Genomic DNA, 22,046 nt, shown 5'->3' on the forward strand with positions numbered 1-22,046 from the left:
GAGCAAACTGATACCTGATTCAAGAAAGAGATGTTTCTCTTACTGTTTTAATAGTGCTTTTACTTTGAGCATGTTTTAATTCAATTACTTGAAACAACAATTGAAACAATTGAGGAAACAGCAGAGTAAATGATGTGTATGAATTCATTTTGTAAGTCACAAATGCAAATGAATTGTCCAATTTAGACTGTGTTTTAAAGTTTACTGAGGTTTTCCTACTAAGTAACAGGTTTCACATAGTGCCCCCTTATCTCAGCATTTGGGATGAAGGCAGGACTGCCTTTTCCAGTAACAATTTGGACTGACATGAACTTAAACTGCTTGTGTATTCACACCTTAAGTATTTAGGAGCTTATTACACATCTACACTTCTACATGAGTTGTATTCAAGAAGGATCTACAAATAACAAGGCTACTGCAGAGGTGTGGAAGGAAATTCATCTGAAACATCTGCTGAAGCTCTCTGCAAAGCGCTTTAATGCTTGATATTTGCAGAGGGGAACAACAAACCCTCAGGAGCACAGATGTTCCTCCCAACAGCTTAGCAAGTGGGGGAGAATTCACTACAGTTATTCCTAAATCACTGAAATCCCAGCTGGTTTTAAATGCAATGTGAAGTCTACCTTATCAGCTGTGCGTTGTCATGGGGTTTACGAGGTAGTAGTTTTAGCTTTCTCCAGTCCAGGAACTCATGGAGGCTGGTGAAAGGGTCTTGAGAAATAGAGCACTTATCCATGTCATTCCATACTTCCACTCCAACCAGGGCTACTCGAATATTTAGTGGCCTATAGAACTAATGAGAAAAGAAAATATTAACATGTCTCTAAAGCATATTTTTGGCCACACTGGATTAGAGTATTTCAACAGAAGCATAACATGCATATGAACCTTTCTTGTACAGGCTTAAACAGTCTCTTTTGCAGTCTGATAGGACTGCCTCAGATGAAATACTTCAATGGCTTACAGAAAACAGTTCTGACCTGACTAAATACCCATAAGGAATTCAAAGAGATCCAGAGTCACACTACTTCTCTACGGGCCTCCCAAGTTTGGTGTCTTCCTTCAAGATATATCTACTTTCAGGTGACCTTCACTTCTGAACAAACTTGCTATGGCAGATGACTCTTTCCATGGCTGCCCTCCATCATTAGCACCAATGCAATTCAAGAGGTAGAGGAAGCTCTACTGCAATACTACAGTTGTGGTTCAAACCCATAGGTGAAAATTAGCTAAAGTCATCCAGTCTTGCACATGAAAACAAGTGATTTTAGCAGAGTAAGCTACATACAGCATTATCCCACTGCTAAATGCCACAATTGCTACAAGAGGGAGCCACAGCAGCATTAGCAACGGAGCAGAGCTAACAATGTGAGACTAATATGAAGAAGGATTCAAGAACTGATCAATAGATTTGGCTGACAGCTGGAGAAAAGCAAGTACTAGATATCTGTCTTGTTTATATGCATTACAGCCATTTGGATAACGCTGGCATTTGCTGAGCATAAATTAAGCATGAAACACAAATATATTATAATATGCAAAATTAATTTTGAGCAGGTAACATATAAACACCTGTCCTCCAGTAATAAGTCAGCAAGACAATTACAAAAGAGGTGGAGGTGTCTACAGCAGCTTGTTTTTAATCAAGAATGCTTCTTCTTGAGCTATTGCCGTTGAAGCATCACTTGATAAGTTCTCAGCTAAATTAAGGCTCCCTCGGTTAAAATTTCACTGCTGGACACCTAATCTTTTCTAGCCATACAGCACAGCAAAAAGAAACTTTAATTTGTTCAAAAAACACCATAGAGGACCCTTAGGGTTTCTTGTTTATTGTCAAGAAATTACTTCAGATCCAAAGCCTTCCACTATATGTCTCTTTCTTACTGCTCTTACACAGACATCAACTTCTGCTTACTTAAGCACTTTTAATTCTACCATCATGTTTGGGCTACATATCTTACAGTTTGTGTCATCAGTCCTTTTGTTGGCCCATCCCTTGCTGCTGCAAAGGACTTTGTTCCCCAAAATCCTCCTTGCAATAATCTTTTTCCTATGGGCTGCTCCATATACAATTTTCTTCACTGTTTTCCCAGGTTAATAGAATCCTAGAGCTAAATTCTACATCTCCTTAGGAATAGTGCTTCCATAGATATATGCATCCCTCATATATTCATTGTATATTTATATACAGAGCAAATATTGTATATTTAATATTGTATATTTATATACAGAGTATATGTAATATTGTATATTTATATACAGATCAAAGCTCACAGTTCAATATATTGAAGGGTTTCAACACAGAAAGGATTTCAGTTTGCTTTTTTGTTTTTACTGCTTGGAGAGAAGCATTGCTCTGAAATACTGGAGTATTATGAATGCAGCAGAGTTAACTCATAAAGGTGGGTGGACAAGGAGATGTGGCAAAGAGTGTGAAAGCAGCTTTCTTAACCTACTAGTAGAAGAAACAGAGATTTCATAGCAACATTCTTCAGAAAGTGTAGTAAGTTTGGGAGTGTTCTTACCTTATCCACGTAGTTTGCAATTTCTATTAGCCTCTGCTTAATTTTTTCCACATCCTTGCCTTGCCTCTGAAACTTGAAATATAAAAGATCAATGTATTAGCAGCACAAATGTCATGTTTACCCCCCAACAGCCACGGTGAAGTTTGGGAATTACAGTGGCAGACTCCTGTGGGCTTCATGGGACCATGGTCTGCCTCAGAATAAACACAGCATATGGGATAGGATTTTGGCTCTGACTAGAAGATATTAAAATCTCTTAAGTCTTACATAGGGTTCTTTCAGGGACTGATGTTTTGTGGAGAAGAAAAGGCTCTTCTTTGGCTGTTTTGGCTGTTGCTGTAGAGTGATTATAATTCCCTAGCTAGCTAACTGTGTTCAAGAAGACCAGAAAAGCAATACAAGTAGGGAAATAACTCCAATGGAGATTTACATCTTTGGCTGCCATTCAACTCACTGGAACATTCCTGCAGCCAGTTCTGGTTACTCGTTTTGAAGCTCTCTTTGCAAACCATCGGGAAGGTAAGGGATGAGATGGTAAAATACATCTATAAAAGCAAGTGCAGGATCCTACTGAGTTTTCCAGTGTCAGTCCTACCGAGGGCAGAGGCAATAAAGACTTAACTAGCTCAAGGAGATCCTGAGCAGTGAATTCACATTTGCCTCTTCAGCTACTGCCAGATATCCCAGTTATTCAAGAGTCAAATTCCTTATGAGGCTGTCATGGTTTGAGCATGACAGAGGCATTGCAAAGTTATACAATTGACTACCAGTATTATCCTATCTTGATAGTGCCTTCCATTGCTTAGCCCTAATTAGGGAAGGAACTTTCCTTTTGAAAACCATCATAGTGCTGTCTGAAGCACATTAGTGGCAATACCATGGCAGCCGAACTGAGCTCCCCATTTCCTATACATGTTTCCCCTGACTTTAAGATTCTTACCTCGCGATTATCTGCCACAATAACAAGCTCCACATACTTCGTTGTCTTCAGAGTCTCCCTCTTGTACTGCCAAAACAATATGAAAAGAGTGTTTTGTTTTTGCAGTAGTGACCTTTGGAATCAGCCCGTCTCAGCTTGCAAGAGGAGATACACAGCCTCTCAGACGTCACTGCATACGGATTGCTATTGTATTCCTTGTCCTCATGGAAGTTTTCCTTTTATCTACTACAACACATATAGTCTACGTGGTACTTACAACCCCTAACCTCAAGATTATATTACAGCAAGCAGGAAAGTGGTACAAAGTCTCTCAACCTTGCAGCTTTCTGCGGTTGAAATGTTTGAGTTATCTTTCCTCAACAGAGCAAATCATCTGTAGCAGAAGAACCTCTGTTACTTTCAAGGCACATTTAAAGAGACGATAAGATCACTTTTAGCAAACAGTTCACATAGTAGACCAAGTGGCTACTAAGAAAAATGAGATAAGGGGATATTGAGTGAAGCAGAGAAGAGATCAAGTGGTCAACTGATAAAGTACAGAGGAAGAAAAAGCCAAGAATAAATCCTGCAGGAAAAGAAAGGAATGAACTGTTAGTGTCTGAGGAAGCAAACTAATACTCTAAAAATGGAAGGCATACCCTTCATTTTGTATCTCTGTGTTCATATAAAACAGCTTGCAGTTCTAAATGCAGCTCTAAAAGAGTGATAATGCTTAGCTGCAAAAAGGTCACTGAGGACGATGAAATAGTTTCTTAATAGTACTAATCATAGCCTAGTTTCTCTGCTACCCTGAATTTAAGTGACCTATTAATGCCTGTAAAAGCTCTGTGATTTACAGCAGCTATCTATCTCTCTTGTTTCTGGAAAAGAGGTCTCAGCAGTATATCTGATCTTGGTGCCAGAACTTAAGGAGCTTAAGCAGATGCATGACCTACTAATGACCATGCGGGCTTCAAGTAAACTAATGCTCTATAAGCTAAAACATGACTAAAGCTTTCCAAAGCAAACTGTTCCAAGGCAAACTTTGTGATCCCCTAAGCTAAGTCAGTGCTGGATGTCACCTTCCAGCCAACTTTCACAAAGTTCTCTTCACATTACCAATGTGTTCCTCTTTATTATCTGCTGATTAATGATTTTGAATGTTTTGCAAGAAGCATTGGGTTTAGAGGAAAGCGACAGATGTAACCTTTAGTAACTCAGACTGTCAAACTTATATTTAATAGTGTCACACAGCCCTCAAACTACAATAACTGGAAAACAATTAAGTTCTATTTGGATGGTATTTATGAGCTGAGAAAGCAATAAAAGCTATAATTAATGAACTAAACATCAGTAACACAAACACTTAATGGGATTACATTTATTACAGTGTCTGGTAAATGAGCTCAGGTAGATATTCTTACAGCTTCTCCTGGCATTGGGGTTCTCTGTCAGCTTCTTGTGCTCTACTGGGGACAACTGTCACTACCATTGGTTCATGGTGTGTGCACAGACTTGGTGCATATGCACATGCCCTATCTGCCACACTGTGGTCACCAGCAGTGCCTGGTGATAGTCAGCATGTCCCCTCTTGCAGCTCCAGGAACAGCAGCAGATGCAATACAAAGGGGCCTGCCATGTCTCAGAAGACTTCAGCAGAACTTACAATGCTCTGACAGAGCTTGATTTACCTCCCTGCAAAATACATGAGATGCCACATAAGGCAAATGGCCATGTGAGTGTTGCTTTGTGATGGAACTGATCTCTCAGACACCACAAGCCTAAAATAACCTGAAATACGTGTTCCTAATCAGAGATGTACACCTAAAGTGCCTCTAGTCTTCTTCCAGATGAGACATGAAAATCCAGGTACAAAGATATAAAAAAACCTCTGTTCTATCAGTGAGTTTAAACCATTTGCTTTTTATCAGGAATAAAACTCTTTGGACTGGAGAGAGTTAGCCTCACAGAAACTGGCTAGCAGCGTATGATCATGTAAGCCTCTCATGACTGACTTGCATAACAAATCTATTCCCGTGATTTGCCCAAAGGAATGTGCATCCCTTGGGTATAATATTTGTTTTAAATATATACCTAATTATGACTTCTTTCAGCTTGCTTCCCACAGCCAACTGCATCAATGCACAGTCCATTGCCTAAACTAATCCTTCAGAATTAAAATGAAGAGTCAACAATACAGCTAAGGAAAGCTAAAGTCCTGATAGAATTAAATCTAGCCAGGGACAACAAGCAAAGCTTTTACAGGCACATTGGGAATTGACATGGCTTACATTCACACTGAAATATTTCAGCCTCTCTTTCTCTATGATCCATTTGCCCATAGGGCTCACCAGTCTGATGTGTGGTCCACCAGCACCACCAAAATGGCTTTTTGTTGTGACTAGAGAAAACACCACATTGTAGGGGCTGCCTTACACATCAGGCTTGCTTTTGGTAAGATCCTATCTCAATGGAGCTCAACTGGAAAACACTGCTGCAATTTGAAGGTCTGCTGAGTTATGAAACGACCCAGTAACTACAGAGACCCAGCTTCAATGAGGCAAAACATGTCTGCACACATCCACTACACTACCCGACTTGCTCTACTAAATCTCATGCTTGGATCTGGGAAGCCGAGTCCACTGTTTGCCCCACCATTTATCTGTATTTAAATCTAACCCAAAGGCTAGTCTAACTTTGTGGTATACTGACCCACATTTCAGCTCTGCTCAATAAGAATTTAGTGTGTAGGCAATTGAGTGAAGGGCCAGGGAAGAAAACAAGTCAAACAAAAAGCTCCTCCCAGACCTGTCAAGAAACCAAAAGCTTTTATCATGCCCTGAACCTGAAACTATATTCCTGCTTACTTTTGTCACCCAATATAATTTGAAGCAGCCTTATGTCTCCACACTTTGCAGGTCATCTTTATTCAGTACGTCCAGACAATCTGCTTAGTTGATGACAACACTGAAATGTGAAAACTCACTCCACACATTACATTTGACAACTTCCAAGTTTTATACATTAGAAGTGTATCCAGCATACTCATTGTATATATAGCATTTCTCCACATGATGTGCCTGTTGACAGGTTTTATAATTATATCCACTGAAGCACAGCAAAAATATTATTTAGATATTTAAGGTGAATTCTGGCACATAGCTGAAGCCATCAACAATATGTGAGAACTGTGAGGGTAATAGTGAAATTGCACTGATTGCATCAAGCTACTTGTATGCACAGCTTAGTTTCCTGGTGTTATGCTGATTGCTTCAGTGAAATTCAGTCAAGTCACGAGGATTTGAAGAAAACTTCAATAAAGTTGTGAAAAGTATTTTTCCATTGCTTCCAATCTAAATACAGGTTTAGAAATACACGTAGCCCATAAAATGGTATATTCAGAGGCTAACATATTAGATGGAATATTTAATATTCTCAAAAAGTAAAATAACTTAGTTCCACCACATAAATAATAACAAGGGATTTAGCCACGTAGGTTGCTTTCCTTAACAATTAATCTTGATGCAAAAGTGCACATAAGTATAAATCCCATAACGTGACATCTGTTAAATGCTGGGCTCAGATTTGGACCACTGTATAATTTCTGAACACCTAAATCAGTCTTTCCTACAATCCAATATGCAGATGAACTTAGTACAGTATTTTCTTGTCCTCATTTAATTTTCTACAGTTTCCATTAGCTAGATGCATTTCACATTAAGTGCATTTCTTCCTACATAAAAAACCCCTACATTAATATATCTGTAAAGTAATACAGTGAGAATTTGTTTTGTCTGCATAAGATACTTTCCTACTAGAATGTAAAGGTTCAAAACCTAATATTAGCAAAGCATCACAGCTATCAAGTTCTCTTCCACCTTGGTGGGTAAGAACATTTCCAGACATTGCACAGTGTCCTTATGGGGTCTTAAATTCCAACTGTAATCATACATGAACCAAAATATATTACCTTAATATGAAACCATAGATTTTTCTGTGCCATCTCATTACCAAAAGGAAAGTACAAAGCAAGCTATACACACAGGATCCAGAAAAAGGAATTAAACTTCAGCAAATCATGTAAGTTCATGCTTAATTTTAATCATGCACTTTAGCACATGATGTCAACAGAAGTTGACTATATGGTTTAATGATTTGCTCAGTAGGGACTCTTTGTAACAGAGTTATGATAGGCAGTAAAATGGAAATGCTACCAGTGATGTGCTCAGCAAACTAGAAGCATAAAAGTGCATCATCCACCTACCCTGCCAGCTTGAGAATGGTGCGATGTGTCACTGTCAGCAGCTCCCATGGCAGGGATGTCCAGCTGGTGGCCACAAGATCCTGGGGCTATTTTCATATCCTCTGCTGGGTAGATCTTGTGCTCGTTTATAGCACCTTCCAATGGCTCTAGAATGTAGGTTTTGTTTTCAAATACAATAATTCCCCTGTTACAGAAAAGAACAGAGGAAGATGCATGTTTTTCAAGAGCTAACGTATGTTTGTCTACAACAAAGTTGCAACAAGTTTTAATAACGATGGAGTCTGAAAAAGCAAAACGTTGATTTATAACGTCATGGTCGAGGGGAGCAGGAAACATCAAAGCTGTATATTTGGCATTGCAGCACACTATACTTTGAAAGAAGCAATGGCTCAAAGAAAATTTGCCACTTCTGAAGTGCTGTTGTGTAGAGCAAAATTATATTGGTGCTTTATGTGTTTTCCATTCTCACAGTGATGCATTGCCGCTGCTGAGTAGAGTCACGATGTGTGTGCTTCTGAGGACCCACGGCAAACAGTAATGAACGAAAGCACAGTGAAATGCTTTTGTAAGGAAAGGTACAGAGGGAAAGTATTCATTATGATCTGCAGTGTGCATTATACCTTTTAAACCAAACGCTGATGCAAGCATCAATTCTGCCAGATTAAAGAGGCATTGCAGTAGTGAAAGGGATTATTAAATATTGCACTGTGGTGCAGCAGAACGAAGCTCAGATATATTAACCAGTGGGTTCCTGTTTAATTCATTTTGCTACCAAAAATAATAATTTTTACAGCAATACCACCTGCCCTCTGAGGATCTCAAAGATTTTCCATTAATGACACTTTGAGCTACAGTATGCAAAAAGGAAAGAGGGGGGAAAAGGGAATTGGGAAGAGAACAACACCGTGCTCCAAGAGACATGTGGAAGAACATAGGGCACATAGCCAATTCTGGGTTTTATGTGCTGCCTCCTAATCAAAAAACACTCTCCATGTATACATCAGACACATACATCTAATACATCAACTCATCTAATAAAAGCCCTGCTTGGGTTCTTGTGCCGGATCCTGCCCAGTTATTTTGACCTTACACAGTAAAACAAAGTTTACAAAAGGTTGAATATCTTCCCAATTCCTCACGCTGAGGAAGCTGCTGGCATAAGGCTGATCTTTCAGCTCAGCACAGGAAACATATGCAATGTGATTTGGGCATCCATGGTCTAGACATGCTGGAATAGGATTTCTGGTACTACATGACATAAAGCAGGATGATCTCCAACAGTACTGCTGCAATTAGTAATTATAACTGCAAGACCACAGAGTGTGAACACTGCTCTACTCTACAGCAGGACTGGCACACCATAAGAAGGAATGAAGCAGGTTTACAGACAAGGCTCAGATAGAAATTCCTGTAAGAGAAAGCAATTTCATATTCTGTGTCTCACTCGCATCCTGAGCACACATTGCCAACCACACAGGAGGGGCCTGGATAATTCCTGTATTGAGCTGCATATCAGGTTTTGTTGGGTAACTGTATAACCAGGGAAAGTCACTCTTCAAAACCCATTTCTCTTTCTAAACTAAGGATAACCATTTGCTTATGGGGTGTTGTAAGCATTTAGCAATTAGATGCTACAGTGAATAGTTCATTGTGCTACACATTTCTTCCCTGTCTTTAAATTATGAATGCATTAATCCCTAAGCACTGGCAAAGGTTTGGCAGCAATAATTACAATCTACCTACCTGGAATTCCATGAAACCTTTAACTGACCAAGGCATTTTTCCTCAATTCCTTCTCTCAATTGTTCTATACTGCCTATATATGCTATTGAACAGCAATCATTTTCAGCCTGAGGCTAGCTGTCTTTTATTAGTGTGTCTTTTTGGTGTACAGGAAGTGTCTGCTCTTTTTATTTCTCTCTGTTCTGCAACAAAGGGGAGACACTTCAACTATTGAGAGACTGATATGTGTTCCTATACAATTCTTCTGTAGAAAGCTAAAGAAAGATAAAAAAGGAGAACGAAGAAGGACCCAGAAACACGTTAATGACACTATAAAGACTGATTTAAAAATAAAAAGTCAAATTATTAGGAAAAGTCTGACCTAGCTGTTCTATTCTTAGCAAGGTACAATGAAGAAACTCCAGTCTGCAGCCTTCTAAGCAGTTAACTGACATTTTCATTTGAAGCTGACTGCACAGTTTTGCTATCAAACATCATTAGCACCAGTTCAGCCAAGCCAAGAGATGACCATTTTCCTGTTAACTAGAACAGCTAGATGCCTGAGAGTACAAGGACTGGACCCCCACGATATCAAAGGCTGTGCAACAGCATTCGCAAGAGCCTGCTTTACTGATGAGAACCAAGAATCAGGGTCTGATAATTCATTTGTAGCTTCCTCAGCACCCCTGGCAAATCAGGTTAGATATATTATTTACAGGCATGCTGTGTATTATGGATCACAGTTGGAAAAGCAGTACTGATTTATCACAGTAATCCTTGTAGCTACAGCCAGGATACGCTATAGCATACATGACATATGAGAGACCTCCAAGCAGGTCACCCCACGATTTGAGTAACCTTACACCCTACAGCTTTACTTCCAATTTGCTTTATTCCTTGAAGAATTTAGGCAAACAGGACAACGTATTCCCTTTACTCCAATAATCAGCAACTCTGTAATCAGCACAATCAAATAAGGATTGTTGTCTTTCCCTTGTGCAATTAATCATTTAACTTGGGAGGCAGCTGGAACCAGCAAAGGAGGCAGAAGTCCATTAGTCATTAGCTTGAAATGGGCCAGCCTGACCATCTCCCTTTACTGACAACATAAATCCATGAGGGGTTTTATTGTTAATGTTAAACTTTATCCTGCTTAGAACATTAACTTAAAAAAAGAGAGTTAAATACTTTACACTAGAAAAGCAGACTTAGTAATATCCTTTTACAGAGTAAAGCTCTCTCATTTCTTTATTGTTACATTGACAAATGATCAGATACCAGAGTAATTAATTTTGTTTTCTCTTGAGCACACCAGAGCCAGGGCAGCCAATACAACTTTGCAGACTCCCATCCAGCATAAGCCTTTAAGAACAGTTCCACCTTTGCATATGAAGCAATCCCAAAGTACAAAAAAATCTGCACATTCGGCATAAAGGAAAATATACTTTTCCTTTAATGCACACTTAGCCTTTGAGTGCTGCCTCCAGGCTATCAGCGCTTGGCTTGTGACCATCTCTAATAAGATAATGAATATCAAATATGAATTTTCTTGGCCAGCTTTCTGGTTTTGACTCATTTTCTTTTCCTGCAATTGCATTTTCCTCACCATCGATCAGTGCCAAGCACAGCACCTTAAAAATGTAACTCATCAGAAACTATGGCTGCTTTCTTTGGTTGGTGTGGCAGGATTAGATGAGTGATACCTACCAGTCACTCAGGATTTAGAATTTGATGCAAATCAAATAAATCCATAACTTCTTTTTCCTTCCTCATTTTTTCAGGTGTTTCAAAGAAGCCTCTGTTACTCCTACACCATCTCTGTGTCTTCCTTTTGAACATGGTTCTCCACACTCCTAAACCAGCGTATGTTCACCAAAGAACAAGATGGCACAACTCTTCCACAACTCCACAACAGGAGCATTAATGTTAAATAAACCAATGTTTTCCAGTGTGGGAAACAGCATACTAAACAACAGCTCCCCAACCAAAAATTATACAAGGAACCCCAAAGTGATTTCAGCAACTCTGCAACTACTTGAGAAGTGTCTGTTCTTTATGACCAGCTTTTACCAAAATCCATTGGATTTCTACCATTACCTCTACCAAGCAAAAGACTACCAGAATTCCCAAGCTTATAAATATTTGGGAAAAATGTAATACAAAGCATACATTTTTTGGTCATCACATAACTAATTCATGGCATATGTATTTTTTCCCCAGTCGCAAACCATACTGATGCTGGGAAGTCAGAAGGATCTTGCCAATGAGCTGGGCAGGGAAGATAAGAGACAAGTCAAACCCTATCTAGAACTATCAGGCTCTCACTTCCATCACTAAGAGGAAAGAATAAAAACATCTATACCATACAGCATGTCCAGACAGCACTTCAGAGGCTCTAAGCCAACTGGAAGCAGCTTCAGTGTGGTCTTGAGTCTGAACTAATATTTTACTCTACCTCTCAACGGAGTTTGATTCCTGCCCATGTCTGGTGGTCAGCACCAAATAAACCACATCCACATTGCTGCTATCAGCTCCAAACATGAACAATTCTTTGGTATTTGCTCACTGTATACCATTACATGCCACATGGACACATGGGGAATGTGTATCTGAGATGGCCTATGATGGGAGGACTCCGAATCTCAAAGAAAAAGAAATTAAAATATAACTTAAATAATTAATTTGTTTTTTATTTGTATGGAACGTGCCAAGAATCTCTCAATTAAGGAAATACAATTTAATTGAATAATCCCATTATTTATATTGTTGATAAAATCAAATGCGATAGTGTTTTCTCTTAGCAAGAAAGCCCAAAACAAAGCCTCATGCAAGGCAAGCCGTGTTCCATAAATCAACAGGCTTTAAGAAATCTCAAAATATAAATGGGATTTTTCTTTTCCAGCTTGTCAGCAGAAGCAAAGGCCCAGCCAACATAAACCATCACCACATACTTGTCTGAGAAATTGTGATGCTGAAGTAAAACTTGGCTAGGACAGCACCATATGAAACTGTTATATATTATTCTGCAGGACTATATAGGGAAAGTTAAGTAAATCAATAAATCTGATATCCATGAATGCAATTAAACATTTGGTTTTAATGAAGCTCAAATTTATACTCATTGCTAAACAATAACAATAAAAAGCTCTATTACCACTGGAAGAGGAGTCTAGAGGTTTTCAGTTTGTACGAAATCAATTGACTATAGAGGGCTGTCATCCTCACGCACCACATATTCACATTAAGTCTGCTTCTGCCCACAGACACTGTGAATAACCGTGCAATGCTCATGTGCCACCTAAAATCCTATAGGACCTTCATTTCATAATTAATGCTACACCTGCAAAAGTAAAGGATCTGGTCCCACAGCTGAATCACTGATTACAATGAGATGTAGGTGAATAGATAACAGAATTGGAGCCTCATGGTCCTGAGGAGCTGTTCTCGTGACACTCATGATGGAGATACTGTAGTTACTGCAGTGTTTCTCAACATGCATGATATCAGAAAGTGATCTGTAAAGTGATAAGTCATTTTAATTTATTTTTCTTATGCATTCTCCATTCTTAGGACTTTGTATAACAAATCCCCAGGAAAGTAAGTAAGGAAACAAACAAAAGCAGAAGAAAAATGTAGTACTGATTGAAAACTTCACTTTTAGTATGTGTTAATAGTTGCAGTTGAATACTACTGGGATGAATGAAAAAGATGATGTATTGACTGTTTTTCTAATGGTCTGGGTGATCTTTGGATATTTTCCAAATGGTTTGGTCATTCTTTCACTTTAAAAAATAAGTGGAAAATATAGAGAATGGGACTTGGACTCCAGAGAAAGAAGCACTCCTGTCTCCATCAAAGCCTTGGACAAGCAATTCACCTCTTTCTGCATCACCCACCTTTAAAATGAGGTAAATTTTAGTAACTACAGACAATAATTATCTATTGATGGACCAGCACACAAGACCCAAGTAATACCGTTATGCTACTATACTGCACATCAGGATTCCATTAATGTAACAAGTCTGACCCAAATCAGCAAAGGGCAACATCTCAAAGGGAGGTTAAAGCAGTAGCTGGTAGAGGTGCTCTCACGCAGACACATCATTAGTCAGATAGGTTCTATTCCAGCCAGTGCTTTTCATTCAGCTGAAAATATATTCTATAGCGCAGTGTCTAAAACACAGTCATACCCAGAGACTACTGTAGCACACACTTAATCATTTCTTGGTGCAAGGCAGATTTGTCCAGTGTGAATGCATACTGGTCTGCAACTTTGGTGCCTGGAATCTAAGCAGGGAGTTACTTGAATTGAAAGCGATAATGCAATTTCATGTCCAGCATTTGGATTGCAAGAAGCAGTAATTGTGTTATCAGAGAAAGTGTCACATGCAAACTCAACTGGGAGGATGACAAGGCAGACCAAGGAAAGCAGAGAAGAATGAAGAAGGAAAGAGGCATTGGCATCAATGCCAATTTAGTGAGCACATTTTCTACCACTGTGCAGCAAAGGGCATAACAATAAAATGTGGCTTGATTTAAAACTGCACATCACATTAAGGCCCATAGGATGCTTTTTCAAGTTATACAACATAAAATGATATTTAGTTTTGGTTTCTAGGGTTCTGGGTTTTGCTTTTAAATAAAGTGCTGTCACACACAGACTTGATGGAGAAAGGGCAGGCTCAAACAGCAGGGTACACATCATCTGTCATGCAACAGTGTTGCTCGGGGGATTACTGTGCACCTAGGGACTGCGCATACAACTGTCAAAGAGTGGACATGCTGCTCATCTCAGATCACAGAGGGGATCATGATCCAGGAGCTGTTTAGCACTCAAACAGCCAGAATACAGAAGCTACGAAACCCCAGAAGCTGAATGCTTTGTATGTAGAGCTCAAAAACCTCCAATAGTTTCATGGTCAGATAACTTACAAACCATGTGAGATGTTTCTATGAACCAAAAGCTCTTCAGAATGCACGGGGGGAAAGCACACATCCAAACCGGAGCTTTCCTCAGCTGGGATTTTCTCCTAACCTCAGTTTTGGATGCAATCTCCCTTTCTGTGGGGAAATCATGCTTGAAGAACATGAGGAATTTAAGGTTTTTTCTCACTGGTTTCCTACTTCCATTCCTCTTTTAAATAGTTGATGTCTGGAGTGTCATATTTAACCCCCCTCTTCAGCTGACTGTGTCTGGGACACAGTGAGTTCAGCCAGACCATGTGGAAAATGGATGGCTCTAATGCTGGCGGCCTCATATAGCATGACCATGTAATCCCATTAAAAACAATTGTCTGATCAGTTCTGGGGCCTTATCCCCATCACTTTCTCTGTGGACACAACATCTTTCAGTCGCTGATGGGGTTGGACAACAAATGGAACACATTATGTATGTGTGAATGGGTTTATTATCTATAAATTGGGTAACTCTAAAGGATTCTTATGACTTTCAAGAGCATTTTCCAAAGGCTTCCTATGAGATTTCTATCCTTAGACTAGCAAGGCATTTCTGAGAGAAACTTCACCCACCAGAGGTGTCACTACGTATGCCTTTATAGCTGAACATCCCCATGTCAGCATCCTCTGCCAGCCCCCCGACCATAGAGATTGTGCCCTTCTTCAGGCTGATGTTTTTGGTGTGTATTTACTAGGTTCTGCACTTGCAGAGAAAGAACCAGGGGAAAAATCATTTGAGTCTACACAAATTCATCACAGAAGATGTGCCTGGTGGCTACAGGCCAAAACTATTTGCTAAGGACTTGAAGAGCCTCTGAGCTAGACAAACAGAAGGGTGTTTCCTGAGGACAGGAAGGAAATGACTTGACTTTGTCGTACCTTCACCTTCCCACAGGCTTTGACAGTCTAATTGGCTTTCTTATCCAGATGGAAGTGCCGGAAATCCTGATTACCCATTGTTCCCATTTCGTGCATTCAGCATTTACTGTCTCCTCTCCACCATTCAGCTCTTCCTCCTCTGGAGGAACAGCAGGATACAGATTATGGCATGATTATATTCTCCTCTAACCTGCATTTTAGGCAGCTATCAGTGTCAATCCAACTATTTATGCCATTTCAATCCTACATGAAGTGAGGCACTTGAATGTTATGTCTGAGAGGATGTGACATAGCTGGAATAAGTGAGTGTGCATAAGAGAGATGGGTCTACTTCTCATTTATCTTTATATCTCACCCCCTCCAGCTGCATGAAAAACATCAGCTAGTCAAACCTAACAGTCTTAGTTTGCATATTTAACACTTGATTCTTCTTGTAGCTCATCATAGAGTAATCATGTTGTAATTACCAGCTAACAACACCTCTCAAATGATCAACCATGTGGCTGTACTGTAAGAACCTGAGGATTGCAGTAGGTCAGAGCAAGATTGCTCCAGCTCAGCACCTTGTCTCTGGCCCTGGCCAAAAGCAGATACTTGGCATACAACCTTGTCTTGGGATACAAGAATAGAAGCAGCACAACAGAGTTGGTATCCCCAGCTCTGACAGCATGAGCATTAGGGACATATTTGTGTTTGACAGCCCTGGAGATGCCTCTTCTTGCTCCCCTTCCCAGATTGTTTCATCTTGCTTGAATCTACAGATATGTTTTACATTGACACCCCCCGATGAGAGAGAGCTCCACGGCTTCATCAGGTGGTGAATAAAAAAGTACATTTCCTTTGCTCTATAATTTCATTTGATGTCTCCTAATTTTGGGGTTACGGAAAATGTCAGCAATTGCCCCCTCTTCAGCAAGACATTCAGTCTTGATTCATCAGACCCTTTTTCTCCGTCATCTCCTTCCAAAAGTGACAAATCCTAGTCTATTTTCTCTCCTTGGATAAAAGCTGTTCCTTACCTTTGATCATAAGTTTTGCCCTTCTTTGTGAGTTTTTCTGGGTATAATGCTTCCTTTTTGGAGATGGGGAGGGGAAAACCAGAACTGAATTCGGGATGTGAGCGCACTATGGATTTATAAAGTGGTAATGATGGCTTTTTTTTTGTTTTATCCTCTATTTCTGTCTCTGTAATTCCTATGATCCTTTTTGGTTCTTTGACTACTGCTGAGCACTCAGGCTTCAGAGCATACCAAACGTGGAACCTATTCTTTATTACTAGCTTCACGTCTTTTAATGAACTCTCCTAATCTGGGGAAAAGACACGGTCCCTACCTATCCACACCTGGAACAATGCCCAAGGTGCTTGTCTGGAGGAGTAGGAGGATATTAGTCCTCTGAGGTTCCAGTGAGCTAACAGCTTGCACTTCCTTTCCTTAGATGTTTTTCAGGCACTTCAGCTCCATGCAACAGCTGTGTGAGGTAGGTAAGGATCATTAAATGAATTTCACAGATGGAGAAACTGAGACAGAGAGATTTGTCCAATTCACTTAGAAACTGTCACAAAGCCAGGAACAGACCCTGAGAATGAGACCAGGCTTTCCTTCCACCGGCTGCTGCAAGTGAAACGGCTGCTCCAGGGATTGCACCATGCGGCTCCATGACCACATGATGGCTTATGTCTCTATGTCCCTGTAGTCTTTATCATGCCATGGGAAAACAAGAGTCCTCACTCCAGCAAGTTGGTGGGCAAATATATCATCCTATCCCATCCCATCCTATCCTATCCATAACTATTCTTTCAAGCTCTAATACTAGTAAAGTTGACAGCAAAGTAAGCCATGAAGTAGTTTTGAACTGTCCTATTTCTCCTCATATTATTTCAGACTGGATCACATCCAATAAATCAGAGAATCATAGAATGGTTTGGTTTGGAAGAGACCTTTAAAAGCCATCTGTTCCAATCCTGCAATGAGCAAGGACATCTTCCTGATCATTGATCAACTTCCTGCAACATTGATCAAGATCAACTAGATCTTTCCACCCAAATTCTGAAGGGATGCATTGCCACAATAACCACAGAATGATAGAATAGTTAGGGTTGGAAAGGACCTTAAGATCATCCTGTTCCAACCCCCCTGCCATGATAATGTTTTGGTGGCAGAGGTATACAGTGACATATAGGTCTGATTCTGGAAGGTGGTTAGTGCTCTCAGAACTTCAGAGCAGCTCCTTGGGATTTCACACCACCTGACCTTTGATTCCTAACCAGTTTTAATGAGAAAGCCTGGGTGGTTCAAGCTGTTGACAATGCATTATGATGGCTTTCAAATAGACATCGCTGGCTTGGACCAAACACAGGTAGTGACTGGAAGTTATTACTATTGGCCATCAGGCTGCCAAGTGAGTTTTGTGGAGTAAGTCAACAGGTACACTTACCATTAACTATCCTGACTCATGAACACTCTCTTCACACACCTCAGCAGAGAATACAGCGGCTAAATGTACAGATACTGAGATACTTCCTCAGTTCTTCTCCTGCTAGAGCAAAGTATGCATTGGCAGGGAAACTTAGGAAACTTTGTACTGAAAAAGATGCTGCTACACTTTTCCTATGGGGAAGGAGCTTAATACTCTCACTTGCACTTTGGGGATTTACCTGCAATAGTGCCAGATGAGACAAAAATGTCACTGCCAGCATATCCTGCCTTGGCATACCTAACAATCTAAAACTGGGAGGCAACTCTGTGAGCTCAACAATGACAATAACAGCACACTAGAGAAGGAAGCAAATGCTTTTAATGTGGAGAAGAGTGATTTCTCCTGAGAGCTTGTAATTTCTTAGGTAGCTCTGGAACCAGACATCAGTGCAGACCCTGTCCTACATGGTGCAAATATTCCCTATGGAGATTGCAGCAATGCAATACCTGTTATTAAAATGCTGGGAGCACCACATTATGTTTTTACAGACTGAGAGCATCACTAGTGAACACAGGCTGCCATGGTCCATGAGAGGGGTTAATTAGAGTAAACCTGTGGAAGATGCCATAAAGCCCTTCCCCACATAGGAATGAGCCCCCAGGAATCCATCTGCTACAGCAAATGGGTCCCTTGAACAGGGATAAGGATCTTGGTAACAAACTCGTTGCTCTCTCTGCTGCTGTTATTAAAGACTTGATAACACCACTATTGCACAAAATGCAAAATCAAGGGAAAAAGATTCCAGCTACTCATGCTGCTTGTAGATAAATTAAACCCAGAAAAGGTTGAGACAGCTGGAAATCTGACAGGAAAACTGGGTTTTCCAGGGAGAACACTAGAGCCAATTTACAGTTAATTACTGTGATTTGGAACAGCTCTGTGAGTAAATACCACTCTCTGATTGTCCAAGTAAGGAAGATAATTGTTTCCTGAACTGAGTCCATTGTGCATTTAAAATGTTGTCAGCCTGTTCCTTTCTCAAGCTCGGAAGAGGTTTGGGTTTCAGCAATATGAATCTGTTACTCTTGTATTAACAAGTAGCTAAAATCTTAATGCTGAGCATCATATCTGCCACGAATGCAATTCATGGAGCTCCACAACCATATCTTTAAAGCAATCTCTCCTACTGCTGAGGCTGCTGGATGATGCATGAGTTCACAGCTGCAGAGGAGTCCTGCCATCAGTGGTAACACAGCTTTGAGGACAAGGGGGACTGGACGGGTACTGGGCACTGCCAGCTCCAAAATGTGCCAAGCATCACAGTGCTATAAAGGGGTATAGAGAAGGATGGGCAGCAAAAGAGAAGGGACATCATGGAAAACACCCTAGCTGCTATCTATTATCAGAGCATCTAGAGGGAAAATGTTTTCACAGAGATTACACCGTCTTTTGGAAAATGGATGTTTGAAAAATGGGTATTTGGAAAGTGGATATTGATATATTCATTAAAAGGCAAACCAAAAACTTAACGGGTACAAGGATGATTTCTTAAGGAGCTCAAGTATTAGTGAAGTATTGGCTTACCTGAGTCCAGAGCAGGTACTGAGACTGACTGAGGAGTCCGGGTACCCTCGTACATGGCCGTGGTAGTAGCAGTGACTCTGATGGTGAAAAAGAGAAAGCATTTCAGTAGTCAGGAACACCCTTTGCTCTCTAGCTTCCATACTGGTTTTACCCCCCTTACTTGAAAGGGAGCATCATTTTCAGGCTACAGCATTCAGAAACACTCACAGCATCCTTCCTGTCCCACTAAATCATAATATTCACTAATAAGTCACTCTACTAAAGATTCCAGACTGTTCCTAAATGGAAACCTTAGGTGGTTTTTAAACCCCAAAGGGTCAGGGTAGTTGTTTTGTTTTGTAAGGTTTGCTCTTGGGTTATGTTTTTAAGAGGGTCGATAGTGTTTAAATTGCCCATCTGACCACCATTTTCTGTGTTATTTTAACGTTATAATATGGAATACTTTATGAAATTAATCAAATTAACAAATTGGCTGATGCATTACTACTTTCTATAAAGACACATATATTTATTTAAGGGCATTTGCATCTATGTATGTCTATAGGAGGAAGCTATGAATAAAGAGAAGTACAAAAAGGCCAATCCCAACCCTATAGATTGAAAAAAATCACAGAGCAAATGAAGGGGGATGGAAATAAGTTGGAAAGGAAACCTTTTATTGAATTACCCAACCGAGTGGCTGCATGTTATTAAGGACAACCAAGTATAAGAGGGTCTTCTATTTTGAGAGGCAACAATCCAATTTCATTTTGTGGCTAGGTTATTGTATTTCCTTAATAATCCACTGCTTGCAGAAGGCACCCACAACAGAGATACTTTCTCAGCATACACACATATCTGTCTGGAATCAAGGTTAATTTTATTGTTGACTAAAGGTTATATTACATTCCCAATTACGTGGCTGGCTGGAAAGCCATGATTGTGTCAACGTCCAGCATTTCTTTTCTCATGACTCCTTTGAATGCCACCTGGAAGCTGAAAACACTGTTGTAAAAGGTTCCTATCTTATTAGTGCAAAGGAAAGTTATCACTCATGCTGCAACCTGACAGTCATCTCACTGTGCCTTTTTATTACTGGGTTCATTCACATCCATCCAGCTGCATTAATTAACCTTTTCAGTTTTGGGGCATGGCTTTCCCTTACAAAGCCTCACACACAGCAGACTTCTAAAGACCACCTTGATATTGTTAAAGAAAGCAATAGCCATGAAAATGCTGGGCAAGATGCAATAATCCAGATATGAATTTTCTGCAAATAAGGTTATAACCATGAAAAATAATTGCTTAGGCTTAGAGCATTTGTATTTCCAACACAAGAAACCAAACACGGAACAGTAATGTCAGACTTTCTAAATCTCAATAGCTTTTCTCAGTGAAAGAAACAATGGAAACAGGGTAATAGGTTTTTAGTCTTGGGTATTTTTATCATCAGGGCTCATAAAGACTGAGTAACTCATTAGAAAGGATAAAGTGACAATAGAAGGGCAGAAGTCCTTAGAATTCCTAAGAATTTTGGGGAAAAGATTGCTTCAGCCACAATTGCCAGGGTTGTGAAAGTTTCCAATGTATATTATAATGTATACTATTTCTCTTTAATATTATCAGTTACATGCATTCAGTTGATAGGAGAAAAAACAATGCCCCCACCTCAGCACTGACCCTTATATAGTGACTGTGAAAGAGGCTAAAACCGAATATAAAGCAGGTTTATTCTCATAATTTCAAGTATAAGGCAGAGCTCTTAAGAAGGCAGTCTTTGGGGTTTAGCATCACCACTGTTAAGCACAGTAGTGAGTGGAACGGGGAGGGCAAGCTGACATCTCGTCCCACGCAGCCTGCTGCTGCAGTCTAGCTGTCTTTATCAAAGTGAATTATGGCAAAGGGCCTGATTTCTTTCCCTCCCCACATACAACTTGTCATTTTATTAACTTTGAGCTCCCTGTTGTGGCCCATTTCACAGTTTCTCCCAGACCTACCTGCTATACGATGCCGAGGTTCAATACCGCAAATGTAAACTTATCAGACCTTGGCCTGCAATTGGACTGGTAGAAAATGGATTTCTAGCTCAGTAATTCCACTGAACTGCAGGATTTCTTCCCCCCCTTCTCCTATCAAAGCTCTTTTATTCCTGTAAAGCAGTAATAAAATGGATGACCCCCTAAAAACAATTAATTACCACGGCTGATTTGTCAGACTTAAAGCAGAACTCTGCCCTTACCTGAGATCATTTAATAAACACCAGCTTTTGACAAGTGCAGATTTTTCCAGTGCTATAAACCAGAAAACTAATGTAGGCACTGATTCATGTGCTAGAACCTCCCCAAACGACAGCTCCACAAACCTGACTCGGTTCGACCTCCAAGCGGAATTTGACTAAACAACTGTTCAATAGGAAATTGGATTTGGTTACAACTACAGACTATATTGATGTCCTCAGTGAAGAAGAGATAGAAAACTAAAATCACAGGGACTTATCTTTTTGAAACCATATTGCAGCATTTAATGAAAAATGAATTCAGTGATCTCTCCCCAAAAAAATTATCTTTTAGGCAGCAAAATGCACTGTCAGTATTAATCATGACTTAGTGCCGTTATGAAAACAGATATTTTTTAGTAAGGGAAAGCCTAGCTACCATTAGCTGCACACATATTCATATTAACGGAGGTTAATCTGTCAAAGACTTGCGTGCTTCATTTCTTCCATTTATTTCCTTTTGGAGTCTATACAGCCTTCCAGTTTCTAAAACAAATGACTATTTACTACTAAACCGATTTGGAA

The 22,046-nt window shown here is 39.9% G+C and overlaps 1 protein-coding gene across 1 annotated transcript in view; it reads right to left on the minus strand.

Moving 5' to 3' along the window:
• The window catches only part of ADAM12 (ADAM metallopeptidase domain 12), a 185,592-nt gene that overhangs the window by 58,354 nt on the left and 105,192 nt on the right, over window positions 1–22,046 (minus strand). The window contains exons 5-9 of the mRNA XM_005143735.3: window positions 19,268–19,344; window positions 7,709–7,892; window positions 3,466–3,531; window positions 2,526–2,597; window positions 624–793 (exon numbers count right to left, since the gene is read on the minus strand). Of these exons, the coding sequence (XP_005143792.2) occupies window positions 624–793; window positions 2,526–2,597; window positions 3,466–3,531; window positions 7,709–7,892; window positions 19,268–19,344 (569 nt within the window). The remainder of the gene's footprint in view (window positions 1–623; window positions 794–2,525; window positions 2,598–3,465; window positions 3,532–7,708; window positions 7,893–19,267; window positions 19,345–22,046) is intronic.

Source organism: Melopsittacus undulatus, chromosome 4 (assembly GCF_012275295.1).
Source record: "Melopsittacus undulatus isolate bMelUnd1 chromosome 4, bMelUnd1.mat.Z, whole genome shotgun sequence".
NCBI lineage: Eukaryota > Metazoa > Chordata > Aves > Psittaciformes > Psittaculidae > Melopsittacus > Melopsittacus undulatus.